At 55.8% G+C, this 18,894-nt stretch overlaps 1 protein-coding gene across 1 annotated transcript in view; it reads right to left on the bottom strand.

The window, feature by feature from the left end:
• WNT3A (Wnt family member 3A) overlaps nt 1-17,405 on the bottom strand; it is a 71,059-nt gene extending 53,654 nt beyond the window's left edge. The window contains exon 1 of the mRNA XM_055431030.2: nt 17,169-17,405. Within this exon, the coding sequence (XP_055287005.1) occupies nt 17,169-17,239 (71 nt within the window). The 5' untranslated portion in view covers nt 17,240-17,405. The remainder of the gene's footprint in view (nt 1-17,168) is intronic.
• Between the last annotated feature and the right edge of the window lie 1,489 nt (nt 17,406-18,894).

Genomic DNA, 18,894 nt, shown 5'->3' with positions numbered 1-18,894 from the left:
CTCATGCTTTGATGAGCCAAAGCCCAGCCACGACCCCACAGCAGATATCACAGACCTCCCCTGGCCCTGCCTCAGTCTGTTCCTGGAGTGGCACTCCAACTGTGGGGCTGGCTTGTTCCCTTACTACTTCCTTCATTACCTGCAGAGCCTATTGAATCCTGGGTGCCTGAGGCCTGACCCTCCCCAGCTTTCTCCCACACCCGCCCCAGGGTCTGGGACCCCAAGGTTTTCAGAAAGGGCAGCCCACTTCTTTCGCCCAGCTGGGAGGTCTCTCCTCTGCAGGAAGTATTCTGTGGTCTGAGCCTCGCTGTCCTGCACCCCATTCTGCACAGGCAGCTCTGAGTGGAGACTGCAGGGGCTGCTGCTGTCTCTCTGGGACCCCTGTGCTGACCGAGGTGTTTAGCTTCCTGATGGACCAGCATGGGCCGGATGCACAGATGGGAGGATGGGGGAAGCTGGCACTTGGACTGAGAGGTGGCATGCAGGTCAGGGTCAGCAGTCTCTGCTCTTGAAGGCACCCAGTGGGCAGGGTGAGGACTTCAGGGTGGAGACGATGGGCCAGCTCTGCCACTCCAGGCTGAGTTCAGATGTCCAGGATGGGTTGCTGAGGTAGACTGTGTCTAACCTGCATGCCCTCTGCCACTCTCTGTCTGAGTTTTTGTGGATAACCTCCCACTTCCCTGGTGGCTTAAGTGGTAAAGAATCCACCTGCAATGCAGGAGACCTGGGTTCGATTCCTGGGTTGGGAAGATCCCCCAGAAAAGAGAATGGCAACCCACTCCAGTATTCTTGCCTGGAGACCCATGGACAGAGGAGCCTGGCTAGCTAGATTCTGTGGGATCACAAAGAGTCGGACACGACTGAGCAACTAACAGTTCACTTCACTTCCCACTTATAATCAGAAGGCGAAACTCCCTGGACCTCAATTCTCTTTCAGAACATTGTCACCTCCACCACCTACCCAACTTACTTCAGTCAATTTCTGTGCCCTCTCACCCATGTCTTGGCCCCTGTGACCACTCTGCCTCTATTGGCATATGTGGCTGGCTCTGACTGCTCCTAGCTCAGGTTGGCCATCCGTTTCCACTGCGTGGTACCTCTCACAGTGACCCTGAACGTCCTTGCCTCCCACCTTTGCCCAGCATCATTCTCCGACTCCACTCAGCACAAGCAGGGTGTAACTTGGAACTGGCGGCATAAGTTTCGGATGACAACCTCTGTAAAGAGTGGAGGGACTCATGGGGAGGGGGCATGAGAACTGAATATCCAGGTGGCCTTGTGAAGAACAGCGGGTGGAACACAGGGCAAGAGCTAGGTTTGGGAAGAATCAGGGCTCTGGCTCAGGACCCTTCAGCAGCTGCTATTGTGCTTCCCATAGCTTGGAGTCCACTTCTGGCTAGCCTGGCTGGTCACTCACCAGGCTCCTTCTGCCTCAGGCAAAGAAAGGGCTGCTATGGCCAGTTCTGGAGGCCTCAATGGAGTGCCAGGCCAGAAAGATCGCTGTGGGCGCCAGGCTAGTGATTTTCAATCTATGTTCCTCAGAGTACCCAGGACCCCCAGCAGATGTGCCTCAGAGGCCAGCAGGTCAGGTGGGGCTGGGACCAACTGTTCTGTTTGCCTTGGACTGAAGGGGCTTCCATATTTTTTAAAAAAGGACTTCCCTGGTGGCTCAGATGGTAAAGCATCTGTTTGGCAAATGCGGGAGTCCCGGGTTCGATCCCTGGGTTGGAAAGATCCCCTGGAGAAGGAAATGGCAACCCACTGCAGTATTCTTGCCTGGAAAATCCCATGGACGGAGGAGCCTGGTAGGCTACAGTGCATAGGGACGCAAAGAGTCGGACAAAACTGAGTGACTTCACTTTCTTTTATCTTTGGCTGTGCTGGGCCTTCATTATTCTGAGCGGGCTTTCTCTAGTTGCAGCAAGTGGGGGCTACTGTCTAGTTACAGTGCGTGGGTGTCTCACTGCACTGGCTTCTCTTGCTGCAGAGCATGGGCTCCAGGGTGAGCACAGGCTCCAGGGTGAGCACAGGCTCCAGGGTGAGCGTGGGCTCCAGAGTGAGCACAGGCTCCAGGGTGAGCAGGCTTCCTTAGTTGCGGCTCGGGGGCTCTAGAGTGCTGGCTCAGTAGTTGCGGTGCAATGGTCTATCTGCTCCGCAGCATGTGGGATCCTTCTGGACCAGGGATTGAACTGGTGTCGCCTGCAGTGCAAGGTGGATTTTTAGCCATTGGACCACCAGGGGTTTTTTAAGCAGGAACGAGCTGTCGCTCCAGGTGAGGCTGCCCTGATCAGCTCGGGCTCTTCCGCTCTGTGATTCAGGATGTTTTGTGCCCATGTGTTCCACATGTTGACGCTCCACATGGGATGTGATTTGCAAACAAATGTTGAACTCTAGTTGATGATGAGCCAGCCAGAGTCTTCAGGGAAAGAGTGGATTGAGGTCACATAAAAACACGCAGTGAATAGGTGGGTGAATGGAAGGGATGGTGAGGCATGGAATACCCTGGGTCAAGCAAAATGTGCACTGTGGGTACACAGGTGTTCTTAAGTCCTGCATCTTTTTGGATGTTTGAGCATTTCCTGGTGGAACATTAGGGTAGGGTTTGCCCTTCATGGCTCTGGTCTTGGAGACTTTCTGAAGGGGGCTGGCTCCTGAGGTTCGTGGGGTTATCTCCTTCTCTCTGTTGCTGGCAGCCGGGGTCAAACTGGAGAAGGGATGAAGACGGTCTGTCAGAAGGAAAATCCACTCAGTTGATTTCTGAGTGGATTTCTTTTTACTGGTTGAATGTACTTGGAGATTCAGAACAAGCAGAAAAACAAAGGGCCACTTAATTCAGACAGAAAAAAAAAAAGCGGACTCCATCTCTCTCTGTCCTCACCAGTCCCAGGGTGCTTGTCCCCTGGCCAGATGCCAGATGCCGGGGCTCACTGTGGGCGGGGGCTGAGCTGCCCATCCCCAGAACCCCGCAGCCTGTCCCCACCTGGGCCCTCCCCACCTCCCCCCATCCTGCCAAGGGAAAGCAGAGTGGGGCTCCCGAGGTCACGGCTTCTCCCCAGGCTTGTCCCAAGGTTGTGGTGCTGAGGCATCACCCCTGCCCCTGCCTTCTCCTGTCCCTCTCCCCAGTCAGGTCCCATATACCACTCCCCAAGCAAGGCCAGAGTACTGGCAGCCAGCTCCCAGCCCAGAGGCCACTCCCCTGTTCTGGCCTCCACCAATCCCAACTGGATCCCTCTTCCACCCACGCTAGACCTGATGGCCCCCGAAGTTCCTTGAATTATTTCCAGAAAGTTTCCTCTGTCCCAGAGCTGGGCAACCAAGGGAATCCTGGTGATGCAGACCCTGCCCATGGAGGGCAGAAAGTTGCGGGGTCCTGTCAGACATGGGAGGAGTCTGTGTGGGGGAGAAAGGGGGCAGAGAAGGGTCACATGGGCCCAACTGATGTCACTGAATTTTGGGTGAGCCTTCAAGGATAAATTGTTTCATAAAAATTTATATTGGAATATCCAAAGGGTATTCACTAACCTTACTGTGGTAATCATTTTGCAATATATACATCATTATTACACGGACATACATCAGACAATTGCATTGTACACCTTACCCTTGCACAATGTTATATGTCAACTATATCTCCATAAAGCTGGAAGGAAACTCCAAACTGGACATGTGCTACCTTCTGAACACTCCCAAGATTCAAATTTCTAATCCGAGGAGGAGGTAGGTACCCTCAGTCAGTTAATACTTGGAAGATGAAGGTTTGTAACTCCTTCCTCCCATGGTCTTCTGGGAGGAGCTGGAAGGTGCATCGACCTGGGGCTGGGGGCTGGACAGGTTGGTGGGAGCAGCATCCACCAGGACTCTGGGCCCCAGATCCCAGGAACAACCATGCACTGTGCTGTTTGAGGGTCTCTCCAGGAACTAGAGGCAGCTTAGTGGGAGAGGGATGCTGGACATGGAAAAGTGCTGCCTCTACAGGGCGCCGCCAGCTTGGCACTCTGTGCCCCCAAGTTCTCACAGCACACAAAATGCAACAACACCCATGCAACCGGGCCTCCCGAGTCAGGTCCTGGAGTGGAGAGGGATGTCCGTGGAGAGGCTGCCGAAGTCAGCCAGTGTTTGGCTGTGCACTAGCAAGGCCTCCATCCTGATAAAGAAGCCGATTATGTGAGGTGCGATCACTAGGGGAAGCAGGTTTGGCATGTAGAAACTCTCTGCTCTACAGGCCAGTCAGCATCCCAGACCCAGGTGGAGAAGAAAGAAACAGTTACAAGCAAACAAGCAGACTCACACTGGGTTACGACAACAGGGAACAAGCTTGTGATTCAGGACGAGGAGTTTCTTTACTGAGCCCACCTGGTGGACTGAAGGCTCAATGACATTTTGTAATCTCTGCATCAACTGCCATCATGTTCTGAGATGAAAGTATCTGCTTTCCCCTGGTGATAGCATCTCAGAAAACCACAAAGGCTGTTGCAGTTTGTCACCTCCATCCATAACTGAAGGTGAGTTTGACTGCAGTTAGTGGTGGGTACAAATAAAGATGTCATTTTCTTGTCCCAGGGGACTGGCACCCAGAGAGAGATGGCTCAGGAGCATTTGGGAAGGGACATGTGGTTTGAGCTTCCCAGGTGGTGTTAGTGGTAGCTGCAGACCCTGTCTGCAAACACAGAAGACATAAGAGACATGGGTTCGACCCCTGGGTCAGGACGATCCCCTGGAGGGGGGCATGGCAACCCACTCCAGTATTCTTGCCTGAAGAATCCCCTGGACAGAGGAGCCTGGTGGGCAATGGTCCATGGGGTCACAAAGAGTTGGACATGAATGAAGTCACTTAGCACACACACATGTGGTTTGAGGGGATGGGACAGAGAGCGGCTGTGCACACCTCAAAGGAGGTGGTTGCTCTCCTGCTCTCCTACCCAGCAAGTTCAGATCCTCACAAGGCCTCAAGAGGGCCGACCTTCCTGTCTGGGACTGTGAATACAGACGGATTACACTTGCTATATCTGCAAGACATGCAGTGGAAAGTAGACACAAATCAGGGCCACCAATCTGGGTTAATCTAACCACAGGTATGCTTTCAAAGCAGAGTCTTCACCTGGTAGCAGAAGTAAGAGACATCAACTGTGTCTGAAGCTGTTGCTGGCTCTGAGATGAAGGTGCTGCATTCCAAGACCAGAATGTAGCCTCGAGGAGCTGAGAACCACCCTGGCAGACAGCTGCAAGATCACGGAGACCGCAAGGACCAGAATTTGACGGCTGGGTGAGGCTGGGAGCGCGTCTGTTGCCAGATTGGCCAACACTCTGATTTTGGCCTCTAGACACCATGAGCAGGAAACCCAGGCAAACCACCAGGATCTCCGACCTGCAGAGCTGGGAACTAACGCACAGGGGCTGTGTGGAGCCATAACTCCAGTCGTTTGTTACTCAGCAAAGACTAAATATTCCCCATCCATCTCCTCTGCTCATGCTAGCTCTTTTCTCTTGCCCTCAAAGCTGCTCAGGCCAGGAGGAACAGAACCTCACAGGGAGGCGGCCCCTCCAGGTTCAAGCCACTGCCGCCTTCAGGGGCTGGTCACCACAATCTTTAGACAGCTCTTCCCTTCCTCCTCGCTCCTGTGCCTCTGCCCCCAACACCACCCCTCCTCAGGGACCCCCTACCACTCTCCTGGAGACTGCTTACTTCTTCTTTTCAAGCCCCTGGAATCTTTTCTTCCTCCATAAGCCGAGCTGCTTATCTGGCCCACCTGCCCCAGCAGCATCACCTGTGTGGTCCTGCACCCGGCCCTGCCTGCTATATGACTCTCTCCAACCTATGCAACCTGGTCGGTGGAACCCCAGGGAATCTCGTGGACCAAGAAGCTGGGGATAGAGAAAGACACCTGACCAACATCAATGAGTTAACTTGGCAGGATGGGGTTTTGGCATGTTGGCTTCCACTTTCCAGTATGCTATTACGCTCTTAAAACATATTAAATACCAGTGCATACAAGATAACATTTATGAACAGTTATCTTGGTGAGCGTGGGCCACCACAACAAAAGGCATATACTGGGTGGCTGAAACAGCAAACGTTCGTTTCTCACAGTCCTGAGATGAGGGTGTGGACGTGGTGGGGTTCTGGCGAAGGGTTCCTGGTTCACAGATGGCCAGCTTCTTGCTGTGCCCTCATATGGCAGACAGAGAACTCTAATGTCTTGTCTTCTTCTTTTAAGGAAACTTCCCATCATGGAGACTCCACCTTCATGACCTCATCTAACCCCAATTACCTCCCTGAGGCCCCACCTCCTAATACCATCACACTAAGGGGTTGGGGGACCAATATAAATCTGGGGGAACATGAACATGCAGTTTATGACAGAGAGTAAGGTGAATGTCATATTTATGAACAAACCCCACCCAGAAACCACTAAACCCATAGACACGGAGCACTGTGGGGCTCCTGCATTTGATATGACACTGTTTCTAGCACAAACCTGTCACTGAGGGGCAACGTGGGTGGTGGCTCCTATCTGCCCCCTGGCTGCTCCACTCTGCCTATTGCTGTGGCCTTTGCACCTGGGTTTTCCAGCCAACACACTAGGCAGCTGGAGGGAGGGCTGGGCGCTTTGAGGGCAGCCCTGGGCTGGCAGCACGTGCACCACAGAACCTGTCAGAAGTGCAAGTTCCCGGCAGTGCTGCCCCGGGCCTGCTGAATCAGAACCTCAGGGCCGGTGCCCTGCTTTGACAGGCCCTTCAGCGGGTTCTGTCTCTTGCTCACATTTGAAAACCACTGATTCTGGGATCACTGAAGGTGAGCCTAACTTTGAGTCCCGGGACTTTGAGTCCAGGGAGCCTCCTGAGGCTTCAAGTCCAAACCCTTTGGTCTGGCAGTCAAGGTTTCCTTTGATTTCTGCGTCTAAATTCCGAGGCTTCCAGCAACTTCTGCCGCTCTCTGAAAACATGAGTTCCATTACAGTGGCAGGGGAGAGCATGTTCAGCCAGGCTCAGGAGTGGGCCACTGTATCCCTGCCCTCCAGAGCCCCATCTGTCTCCATGGGGCTGGCCACTTGCTTCTCTCCAGCCTAGTATTGCAGAGCCCGCCACAAGCGAGATCACCAGGAGCCAGACCCCAACTCTCATCTGGGGGTGGTGAGGATCCTAAAAGAGCCAGGGGATGACAGAAGAAGGAAGCAACAATGGTGAACATTGCTGAAGTGCTGCGGGGGAAAGGATGATGTTGAGGCAGGTCACTGACCACCCATTTCCAAGCCCAGTTCAGTCCAGTTCAGTTGCTCAGTCGTGTCTGACTCTTTGTGACCCCATGGACTGCAGCACGCCAGGCCTCTCTGTCCATCACCAACTCCTGGAGTTCACTCAAACTCATGTCCATTGAGTTGGTGATGCCATCCAACCATCTCATCCTCTGTTGTCCCCTTCTGCTCCTGCCTTCAATCTTTCCCAGCATCGGGGTCTTTTCAAATGAGTCAGCTCTTCACATCAGGTGGCCAAAGTATTAGAGTTTCAGCTTCAGCATCAGTCCTTCCAATGAATATTCAGGGCTGATTTCCTTTAGGAGAGACTGGTTGGATCTCCTTGCAGTCCAAGGGACTCTTAAGAGTCTTCTCCAACACCACAGTTCAAAAGCATCAATTCTTCGGCACTCAGCTTTCTTCTCAGTCCACCTCTCACATCTATACATGACCACTGGAAAAACCATAGCCTTAACTAGACGGACCTTTGTTGACAAAGTAATGTCTCTGCTTTTTAATATGCTGGTTGGTCATAGCTTTTCTTCCAAAGAGTAAGTGTCTTTTTCTTTCATGGCTGCAGTCACCATCTGCAGTGATTTTGGAGCCCAAGAAAATAAAGTCAGCCACTGTTTCCCCATCTATTTCCCATGAAGTGATTGGACCGGATGCCATGATCTTAGTTTTCTGAATGTTGAGCTTTAAGCCAACTTTTTCACTCTCCCCTTTCACTTTCATCAAGAGGCTTTTTAGTTCTTCTTCGCTTTCTGCCATAAGGGTGGTGTCATCTGCATATCTGAGGTTATTGATATTTCTCCTGGCAATCTTGATTCCAGCTTGTGCTTCTTCCAGCCCAGCGTTCCTCATGATGTACTCTGCATATAAGTTAAATAAGCAGGGTGACAATATACAGCCTTGACGTACTCCTTTTCCTATTTGGAACCAGTCTGTTGTTCCATGTCCAGTTCTCACTGTTGCTTCCTGACCTGCATACAGATTTCTCAAGAGGCAGGTCAGGTGGTCTGGTATTCCCATCTTTTCCAGAATTCTCCAAACCCAGAGGAGGCAAACTCAGGGTCTTGCTGAGAGGGGCTCTCTGGAGGGGTCACAGGCAAGGACGAGGTCTCATTAATCTCCCAGGAACACTCTGAGTTCTCACCTGGGTGTCTGGGGCTTCAGGTTAATTTTTCAGTCTCCCCCTCATTTACCCTCTGGTCCATGTATCTAGGTCATTATGCGGTCCTGACCTTGTCTCGCGATCTCTTCCTCCTGAAGGCCATGGCCAGCGCAGGATGTTCTAGCCAATGATGACTTCAGGTGTCAACGGCCCTGCCCTGATGGACAAAAACTGTGTCCTGTGGCCCCAGGGAAAGCCAGGCAGGAGGGGGCGTGCCGCCCATCTCCTGGGACTGCCATGCTCCTGGGAACCACCAGGGCATGAGGGCCCTGCAGTCTGCCCTCACTGCACCCATCTCCTTCACCCTGCACCATGATTCACCCAGTGAGGAATCTGTTCCTTCTTACTGCCAACCCTGAAGAGCAGCATGGCAAGCCAGGAGGTGCCCGCATCCCCAGTGTCAGCCACCCCCTGGCTGGGAGCTAGAATCTCAAACGCCCAGCTCGATGTCACATCCGCTGTCCCAAACGCCCTCAAAATCAGACTGTCCCAAACTGAATGCCTCCTCTCCCCGCAGACATGGGGAGGAGCCCTCTCCGAGCCCTGAGCCTTTACCCGAGGTTCCAGTTCTGGGGAGAGTCTCCTTGCAGGGCTATCCATACAGCAGAAAGGGGCGACGGTCGGGCAAGGAGATTACAGCACACGCACACCACAAGCCTGAGTAGCTGCTAGCACCATCGCTGAGAAGGTCCCGCAAACGCAAAATGTTTAGAGCAAGATGGTAAGCCTTAAAAAGCAGAACATAGTCTTCTCTGCACACTGTTACTACGATCATGAAAAGTGTGTAAGCGAAATGAGAAGAACCTAAAGTGAGGAAATGCCTGTTATTAAGTTGGCAAGATGAAGAGCTTGTTTGTTTTCCAGGGTTTTGTGAATGCTACCATTTGGTTAATTTTCAGTAATAATTTGTTTGGAGGTGAGGGCATCACTTTCAACCCAGAGCACACACTTGTGCAGTTTGCCAAGTGGCCCCTAGACTCCAGTTCCAGCCTATGGCCGGGGCCACGTGAGCCACGCCTACTGCCGGAAAGCACTCATGGTTTCTCTCTCTCTGCCCCTGTTCGCTCCTGTTGAGGACTGCACAGTTGCGCTGTTGAAAGGCCAGGCGCCTTGCCAGACGGTCTTACTCAAGATAGAGGAGAGGCACTGGCTGTGACACGTAGAGGAAGGAGGCCACTGAGGACCCAGTCTGGGCCAGCTCTGCTCCCCTGGGCTGACGGCCTTCACTCAAGCGGAGTTTACTCTAAATGTGCGGTGAAACCCGAGGACAGAAGCCACGTCTCATGGACAGAGGCTGGGGGCAAAGGCAGGACCTGGAGCAGACCCCCTCTGCCCCCTGTCCCTGCCTGGGTCCTTTGGGGGTGGACCCTCAATCAGAGGGCCTAAATGCTTGTGCCCCGTTACCTGACAGATCAGAATGGAGTCACAGGCTCTTAGGTCTCTTGAGTTCTGGTTTGATTTCTTTTTGCAAAATCAGCAAACACAGGGTACCTGTGCACTGCAGGCACAGCTCTGCCCTTGCCATGGCTGTGTGCTGAGTGCTGGGACCTCATAGCAATTCTCAAAGAGAGAAGGGCTCTGTGGGGATGAGGGCTTGGCTGGGTCTAGGGGAAAGGATGTGATCACCACCTCTTGTTATTCACTGAATTAACTCTTCTTGCCCTTCTTTCCTGGGCCTCAGTTTTTCCATCTGTCCAAGGAGGTGGTGGGCCACATTCCATCAGAGGCTCCTGGAGGGGAAGTGGGTCACAGGCACGGCGGGTTCATCCGCCCCTTGGCGGGTGGGTGGGACACATTCTATCCACACATCATCCAGGGTCGCCTCTCCAGGAAGGGCTCTGTGCTCTCAGCCCTCCTAGCTGCCCTCTCTGCACCCTGCTGAAGCTCGCCACTCCTCCTGCCCGTCCTCCCACATGTGGGCCACAAGGGGCCACACCCAGAGAGCACGGTCACAATTTCCCTTGTCCTTCGAGGGCACAGATCTCTGTTCATGCTGCCCACTTTGCCTGTAGGGTCTCTGCAGAGGAGGACAGTGGTTGTTCCCATGGACCTTCCTCGTAACACATGAGGATTCCAGAGTGACTGTCCCATTTTAAACTGCTGTCTTCTAAGGTCAGGGCCTCTCCATGACTAGACCAGGTTCCTATCCTCAGCCTGGAGGCCTTGAGTATGGGCTGGTTGCCTTGTGGGTTGATGGCTACCCAGCTTGATGAGTAGGCTCTGTCCTTTCTGGATGGAGCTGTTCAGGAGGCTCATAGGACCGCCCAAGGGTGCTCATTTGCCCCAAGACGTTCCAGATTTTGCCTTCTCTCCCTACGCACTATGATGTCTCCCAGAGGGACCCACATGCTTCCTTGCTCTCTCTCTTGCCTGGAAGACCCCTCCCCACTTTTGGCAATGGGAGGGCCCATGAGGAGGGGCGTCCCGAGACCTGGATCCCTGGTGTCAGGGGCCACTTCTTCCCAGCTCCTGGCTGCGTGGCCCTGCCTGCAGCCCTCCCAGCACCCTCTCCTGCCCCACCGGGCCGAGCCGGGATTACTGACACATACTTTGCGCAAGTCCCAGCAGGCGGGCAGAGGCTCCCGTGCCCGCGGCCATGCATTTGCCCGCTTCCCTGGGCGGCAGCGGCACGTTTCGTCGGAGAAGGAATGTGGAAGCACCAAAGTGTGAGACACCTCCAGGGTGTCACCTGGAGAGACTGGGAGGGAGACCGAGGCAGAGCTGGCCTGGGGCACAGGGGGACCCAGCCCCAGAGCCGGGGCTTCAGTCGAGGGGGCTGTAACAACAGTCAGCTATGTTTTCATGTCCCCAAGCATAGGCTACGCAATACAGTTTCTGTTTCTCATAGGAAATATTCCACCCATTTATTCCTTCATTCACTTGTTCAGCAAAGTCTTATCTAACAGCTACAGGGGGTGAAGGGCCAAGGTTGGGGGTAAGGATAACACATAGCCCATAGGATCTCACAACCTGGTGATACAGGTGCCGTTCTTATGACAAGTCCACAGAGTGGGGGGACGGGTTTCACAGAGGTCAGGCAGCCTGGCCGGAGTCAGGGCCTTGTTCTTCACCACTTCATGTTACCCTACAGCATCCAGCCCAGTCTGGGAGGAGTGAGGAGTCATGGTCAGATCTGGGATCAGCTGAGCAAGGCTGGAGGAAGTGTGATGGGATGCAGGGGCACTTGGAGGGGAGGGCGTGTTGTTGGGGTGTGGGGGGCAAAGGCATGCCAGGGTGGGTTCATTGATCACTGTGTGCCTAGTGGAGTTTAGGGAACTTACCAGGACTGCAGTGCTGAGCTGGGAGGGGGTGGGGGAGGAGCTGGGTCTTGTAGACCTTGGATTCTCAGCCACTGTAGTGTCCATAGGAAGCCCCACCCCACCCCCTCACCCCCCACCAAGGCAGGCTGTTCCTTCCTCAGCCTCTGCTTCTACCCCTTCATGCACGGGCAGCTCACTACCACCACTCTCCGATCCAGGAAGCCTTTCCTATACTGAACCAGTCTGCCCTCTGGCCGCCTCTAGCCTCTGCTCCCAGGGTCTGCTGGAGCCACACAGAAGTCCGGTCCTCCTTGCACAACAGCTTCTCACACACCAAACTGCAGTGGGGTGCTCCCCCAGCACTTCTCAACAACAGGAGGCTCCAGTCCTTCAACTGCACTTGAAAGGGGTAAATACAAACTCTAAGACTTGGCTCAAAAATGCAAATGACAAGTGCTAGGTGATGGAGCCTCAAGGGGAATGATCCTTTACTTGGGCATGGCAGAAGCTGCCTGTTGTGGGGAATTTAGCTTCTCAAACTAGCTACAGAACTTGGGTTTGGGGTTTTTTAAATTCCTAATCCATTATTATAAATTACATCAAAAGTCTGCTAAAATAATACATAACACATGTTTAAAACTGCCATGATTCTTCCTGAACACCTATTTTCAACTTCTGTTCTTATTTCTTCATGAACAACCATGCATGGCTGGGCTCTGGTCTGTGGACTACAGTTTGAATATAACTGATACTTTCAGGGACAGGAGGTATACCCAAACCCTGCCTTCCCTGTCCTTGCCTGCACAATGGTGGCAGAGCCCTTCTGGAACAAGGCAACTTCCGTCCTTACAGGCTGGAGATTTGTAAGTGAGACCCACTGTGAAAAGTGTGATTTTATAGCCTCTCCAGACTGTATTCCTCCTTGATTTTATTTACTCACCTCTTCGCTGTCACAAAGAATTCTAGGAGATTTGTGCAAATAAAACAGAATCATTTAAAAAGATGACAAGAAGCCCATGAAATACAGGGTTAGCTAGCGTGGGAGAAGCTGCCCCATCTGAGTCCCAGACAGAGTCCCGAGTGTGTGGGTGACCAAGTCATATCAAGTTGGATGTGCGAGGTGGGTGATGCTTCAGTCTGGAAGGAGTGAGTACCATGGTGGGCTTTCAAAGGATCAAGATGATGCATATTCAACTTGGTGATATAAAACAAGATTTCTGGTCATACGTATTTTACCTATGGCCATTGCTAACATTGCTCTTCAACAAAAGGATGTCCATTGGTGGTTCTGCGGAGGAACATCATTCCCAGTACCCTGAGATCCTACAACACCAAGGGTGTCAAACTGGCATCTGGATTTCTCTAGTTTCATAGGCTAGCTGGTACCATCACCAGCCTCAGGGCTGCAGGGAGAGGCGGGGTGGGGGGGACAGACACAGAGATCGTAAAAGAGAGACACAGAACAGAGATTCAGAGGGACAAATACAGACGAGAGAGAGACGAGGACAGACAGACACAGAGAGACAGACAGACAGACGGACACAGAGAGACAGGGAGACAGACGGACACAGAGAGACAGAGAGACGAGGACAGACAGAGAGAGACAGACAGACACAGAGAGAGACAGAGAGGTGGGGGGCGCGGACAGGGAGACAGGGACAGACACATGGGGCCAGGTGAGAAGGAAGAACTGGGGGGAGGCCAGGGCCGCCCTGGGGAGGGGCCCACGGTGGGGCGGGCTCACGGAGGACGGCAGCTCAGGGGCTCTGGCTTGCTTGGGCCCTTCCCGGTTGAGCAGCCTCAGAGCCTTGCTCAGCCCGCCCAGCTCCGTGTCTCTGACACAAGCAACCTCCTCCCCTGTGTGGCTGCTCATCTCTCCCTTCCCCTCCTCCTCCTCACTCTCCCCACGCGCCCTTTGAGGCTGCGGGTCCCACATAGCGCCTTCAGAGCTCTCTTTCACTCTCCCTGAATTCCACACGCACCTGTGCCCCACAAACATCAGGGTCCACGGGGGAAGCCTGTGTTCCGCCCGGGACCGAGAAGACCCCTGTGTGTGAAGAACCAGTACAGCCAACACCAGGGAAGGGTGTGCAGAGAGAAAGTTCTAGAGTGTGAGGAGGGGTGATGGCCAAGCTGGCATTCCTTCGGGTCTGGATACAGGCTGAGAGCAGGGTGTCTGCATACAAACGAGTGTGGGGTATGGTGGGCTAGGGAGGATGGTGGAGAAGCAGTGAAAGTGGTGAGAACCTGGAACACTGCACAGGGAGTCTCTCAGGCTGCTGAGCTGACTCAGGGGTGGGAGAAGACTGGACACGGCCTCACAGGGAATTTCCCGGGTCAGCTGGGGTGACATCCACTCCAGGTGCCACTCAGTGCTGGGGAGCTCTAGGTACAGCAGAGACTGGTGGGGTGCTGGGTGGCAGGAAAGGGAAACCGACAGGAAAAGGAGGGCCAGGCTTTCTGTGCGGGTAAAGACTCTGCTGCTGGAACTCCAGGAGGGTCAGAGAGGAGGGTGGAAGGGAGGTGAGAACACAGGCAGAAGCGGGTGGGATGGGGCACTGCAGTCTGGTGCAGGAGATGGAGGGGCCTGGCTTTGTGGGGAGGGGGCAGGGGAGAAGACAGACTGACCTCCAGGGTCAGCCCAAGGGGAGGGGAGAGGATCGCAAGATGCCATCAGCCCAGACATGCCTAGTAGGAGGCAGGTGCCTGTGGCGCATCATCAGCTGTGTGCTGAGTACAGTTCTTCCAGGTTTCTGTGTGCTCCCCTTGACCATGGTGCCTGTTCTGGGTTCACATATATCTTTCTGATCAATTCTAATTAAGCAAGAATTCAGTCTGGATCAGGGGAGTGAGGGGGAAGGGGCTAGCGACTCCTCGTAGGTCTGCAGTACATGGCCCCGTGGGATGCTGGTGGCTGGCCTCTGGGATCAGGTGCCCAGGCCTGTGTTCTGTCACCTCCCAGGTCCTTCTCTGGACCCCTCTGTCACATGAGGAGACCAGAACACACGTTCTTGGAGGTCTCTGCAACTTTCAACGTTCTGGTCTTAGGGCTGTCTCTCTGTGCCTCTGCTGGGACCTGTCTTTGGACCTTGAACATCTAGGGTGAAGGACACTTCCAAGATGGTCCTGGGGAGGCGGTTGGCTCTTTAAATCCCCACAGGATGCAGCACCACCTCCTCCTCTCCTTCCACCCTCTCACCAAGACTACACCAACTTCAAAGCCTAATTACTCCCAATTTGGGCTGTTTTCTTGTTTCTCCAGGTGAGGAAGTCCCTGTCACTTTCACTTTCATATGCAAGGAGTTGGGGGTGGGGTGGGGAGAAGTGATGAGAGCGGTGGCTGCATTTTGGGGAGGGAAGGTGAAACAGAATACCAGTTAGGGAGGCTGAGTGTGAAGGTGAGAAGTTATAAAGAGGGCCCCCCCGCATTCCAAGCCCTCACTGAGGGGTGGGGAAGCAGGAGAGGGGGTGGGCAAGAAAAAAGAAGGAGCCACCTGTGGGAAACTCCATTAGGTTGGATATGAAGCTAGAGAGCCTTCCTGCTGCTGTTAAACGCCGCTTCTTTCTTTGTGAGCCCTCCTTTTCATTACGCTCATGAGCTCCGTGGACAGACCACATCCTGGCTGTGCCCAGATGGCCTGGGGGCAGAGGGAAGGGAGAGAGGAAAGTGCTGGTCCTCAAGGAGCCCTGAGGCTGTGGCCCCCAAAGATGTTCCTCAAGAAACAAGAGAGCCACTGAGCGTGAGAATGCTGTGGAGAGCAAGGTGGGGCGGGGGCGGCTCCGCGGCACCCTCTTCCCTTTGGGGTTAGGGCTGCTCTAGACTCTTGATCGGGTGGGCCATTGAAAGAGAGGGGGTGGGGACAGGACGCCCCTCCCCGCTCACCTGGAGAATGCCGGAAGCACCAAGCACGCCCCGGGATCTTTCAGATGGAACACGTCTGGCCCAGGCGGAAAGGGTGGCATAGGTGTGTTGAGGGGATCAGGGCCAGGGACGCTCAGGGCCGAGAGGAAAGGATTCAACGGCGCTGGGCGGCCAGAGGCTGGTGACAGGGCTCTTCTTTATGGAAGAAGCGCGGGGGCGAAGGCGCTTCCTCTAGCGCCCAGGAATGCAGCGGCGGCGGGTCCTAATTAGAGGCCCCCGCGGCAGCAGGCGGCCGAGGGCTCTCTCGGACGCGCTTCCCTGGTTCCCCGGGAGGCAGTGTCCCCGCGTTCGTAGGCACGCCCGCTGCAGCCAGGAGCTGCAGGTGCCGCGCGCGAGCGGGACGCGCCGGGGTCTCCGCAGCACGCCCCGCCGCCCCGCCGCCTCTCCCAAGCCCTCGCACCCGCCGGTGCCTCCTTCCTGAGCCCCGCCCCGTCCCGCCAGGCTGCGCCTGGACCCGCGCCCCACACCTAGGGCGCCCCCGCTCCCGAACAATCTCGAAGAGAAAAATTATTATCGGATTAGATGTACTTCGGCTCACTCAGTCTCCCCCCCGCCCCAACTTCCCCTCGGCATAATTATTATAATTCCAGGCAAGCCGTCGGAGAGAGTTCCTGGGGTGTGTGTGTGTGTGCGCGCGCGCGCGCGCATGTGTATGTGAAGGCTTGTCTCTGATCTGGGTCTCCTCCAGCGGCGCGTTCGGGCCCTTCGGCTCCCGTATTTCCCCCAGCTGTGTTCGTCAAATCTTGGGCATCTCAGACAGCCCCTGTCCTCTCCCCTGGGGAGCTGGCGTGACCCTTGCCTGTGGGGACTCTACCGAAGTAGCTTCCCTCCTCCCCTCAGGATTTGTGCTGGAGACCCTCAGGACCTTCTCTTGGCTCATCTGCACTTCCATCACCAGGTTTAGGAGGGTTTCACCGGAATGTGTCTTGTCTGGGGTGGGAAACGTCTCCGATGTGGGTTCGCGGAGCCTCTCACTAAGGAGCCCTCAAACCCGAGCTTTCTCCCTCTTTACCTCTCCCGAAGCCCCTTCTTACCGTCTCTGTCGGGACCGCAGCAGGAAGACGCAGCAGGGCCAGGTGCTGGTCCCGGTGCGCCCGCCACTCCCGGCCGGGTCCCCGCAGTCTTTACGTAACTACGCTGCTTCGAGCTGTTCGGTCTTGTCTCCCTGACTTTGCTTTAAGGTGTGTGTGCGTGTGTGGTGTGGAAGACATGTCCTTAAGAAAAGTCTCGGCGGATCTCCCTCTCCCAGCTCGCACTCCTGGCTTCTCTTGACCTCGGGCTGCCCAAGCGTTCGTGCCACCCGTGTGGATCCAGTTTCTGCCTCTCGCAGCTCACGGCTCGCCCCTTCCGACGCCGGGAGCTCCTCTATGCCCAAAGATCAATGTCCCCGGAAACTCCGCCACCCGCGTCCCAGCCCCGGCCCGAACAGGTCGAAAGTGGCCGCCAAGGAAAACAAACCACCCGCGGAACAGGAGGGCAGGGCAGAGCGCGGGCTCCGGGCCACCGCGGGGCCCTGCCCGAGGGGACGGTGACTGGGGGACGCGCACAGGCCAGGGAGAACGCGAGGAAGGCTCACTCACCACCAGATCGGGTAGTTGCCCAGCGCTTGCTCCAGGCCGTAGAGGAATATGAAATATCCGAGCGGGGCCATCGCCGGGCGGGAGATCTCGGAGGGCCAGGAGTCCGCCCCGAGAGCGCGGGCGCCGGAGCGGGCCGGGCCCTGGGAGCTCGCGGGCGGCGGCGCGGGGCCCTCCTGCGGCCGCGGGGTGCGAGGGGTGCGCGGGGTGCGCGGGCGAGCGCGGGTGCGCGGGCTCCGAGGGCGGCGCTGAGCCAGGTGGGCCGGCAGCCGGGCGGCGGGCCGGGGCCCGGGGCAGCGCGGGACGGCGGGGGCGGGGCAGCGCCGCGGGGGGCGCCCGCCGGGGCCGGGGCCGGGGCGGGGCAGGCAGGGGGCGGGCGGGGCCCTGGGAGCCAGCTCGGAGGCGGCTGCGGCGCCGGCCCCTCCCGTGGCCGCGGGGAGCGCGGGGGTGTCAGGGGTGTGCGGGGGTGCGCGGGTGCGCCGGCTGCGAGGGTTGCCTTGTGCCGGACGGGCAGCTGGCCAGGCGGCGGCCGGACAGAGGTTACAGAGTCCGCAGGTAACCCCTCCGAGCTCGCGGGCCGCGCCCCCTCGGGGCTCATGGACGGTCCTGAGGTCTGGAGCCCCGCGCTCCCGGCGCTCACTGTGGGACGCGCTGTCCCGCTGCCGATCCTGCTCCTGTGTCGTCGCGCGCTCTGCCCCTTGCCCTCGGGTGCTTGGGCTGCGGCTCCATTTCGTCCATCCCCTTACTGGGCTCCTTGAGCTGCTCCGAGCCTGGGCTCCTTGAGCTGCGCCTTACGGCTCTGCTGGGAGCTGGGCCAATGGCGAGCGGCCAGGACAGGGCGAGGCCTGCCTGGGGACAGCTGCTGGGTGGGCATCTAGGGTGCAGCCACGTTTCTGAAGCTCACTATTGGGAAACCGTCCAGCTCTGTTTAGGGTCCAGGTGTTGATGGCTCCACGTTCTCCCCACACACCCCTAGGTAAGGGAACAGCAGTCCTGGTGCTTCTGGGCTCCAGGGACCGTGTAGCCGATTGGTGCCCAGGCTCTGGGACCACTGACTGTGGAGTCTGCCCAGGGCTGCTGGCTTCTTCAGCCAGAAGCGATACTTGACAACTCGGGTAAGCCTTATGATTTTTGCTGATGGGGAAAAGGAAGACCAGAGAGGGTAAGTGACTTATCCAAGGTCACAAAGAGTGGCTAGCCAGTTCTCTAGCTCCTAGTCCACTGCAAAGCTCTGTTTGCATATTCATCCGTAGCCCAGGGACACAAGAGCCAGAGTTATTTGGGGAGAGGAAGATCCAAGTCAAGAGGTCTTCCCAGTTTCCCTTCCCTCCCCTACTTTGTGTATTAGCAGGAGACCCAGTCGGTCTCAATGACTGTGAAGAAAGGGGGGCAGGAATCCATGCTACTGTTTTGCAGTTGAGAGAACTGTGAATAAAAATCCCAACTCCAGGCTCTTCTGTATTGTCTCTTCGTGTGGACCATCTGCCTCTCTAGAGCCCTGAGCCTTGCCTTACCGTGTGATCTGCAGTGTGTGGCTCCACTGATAGGCCTCTGGCTGGCATGTGGCTGCTTCTCAGGGCAGAGAGTGAATTAGTGACCCTACAGGTTTAGCACTGGCTGGAGAACTAGAGGCAGGCCATACCCCATGACATGCTGGCCCATCCACCTTGGTTTTCCCATCTGTAGAGGGTGCTTGTGGGGCCCTGTGGATATGGAGTGAGAGCCATTC

The sequence above is a fragment of the Moschus berezovskii genome, chromosome 8 (assembly GCF_049115385.1).
Source record: "Moschus berezovskii isolate FMDL1 chromosome 8, NW_MosBer_1.0, whole genome shotgun sequence".
In the NCBI taxonomy this organism is placed as follows: domain Eukaryota; kingdom Metazoa; phylum Chordata; class Mammalia; order Artiodactyla; family Moschidae; genus Moschus; species Moschus berezovskii.
The sequence above is the reverse complement of the archived record's forward strand: the minus strand, read 5'-3'. Positions and strand labels throughout refer to the sequence as shown.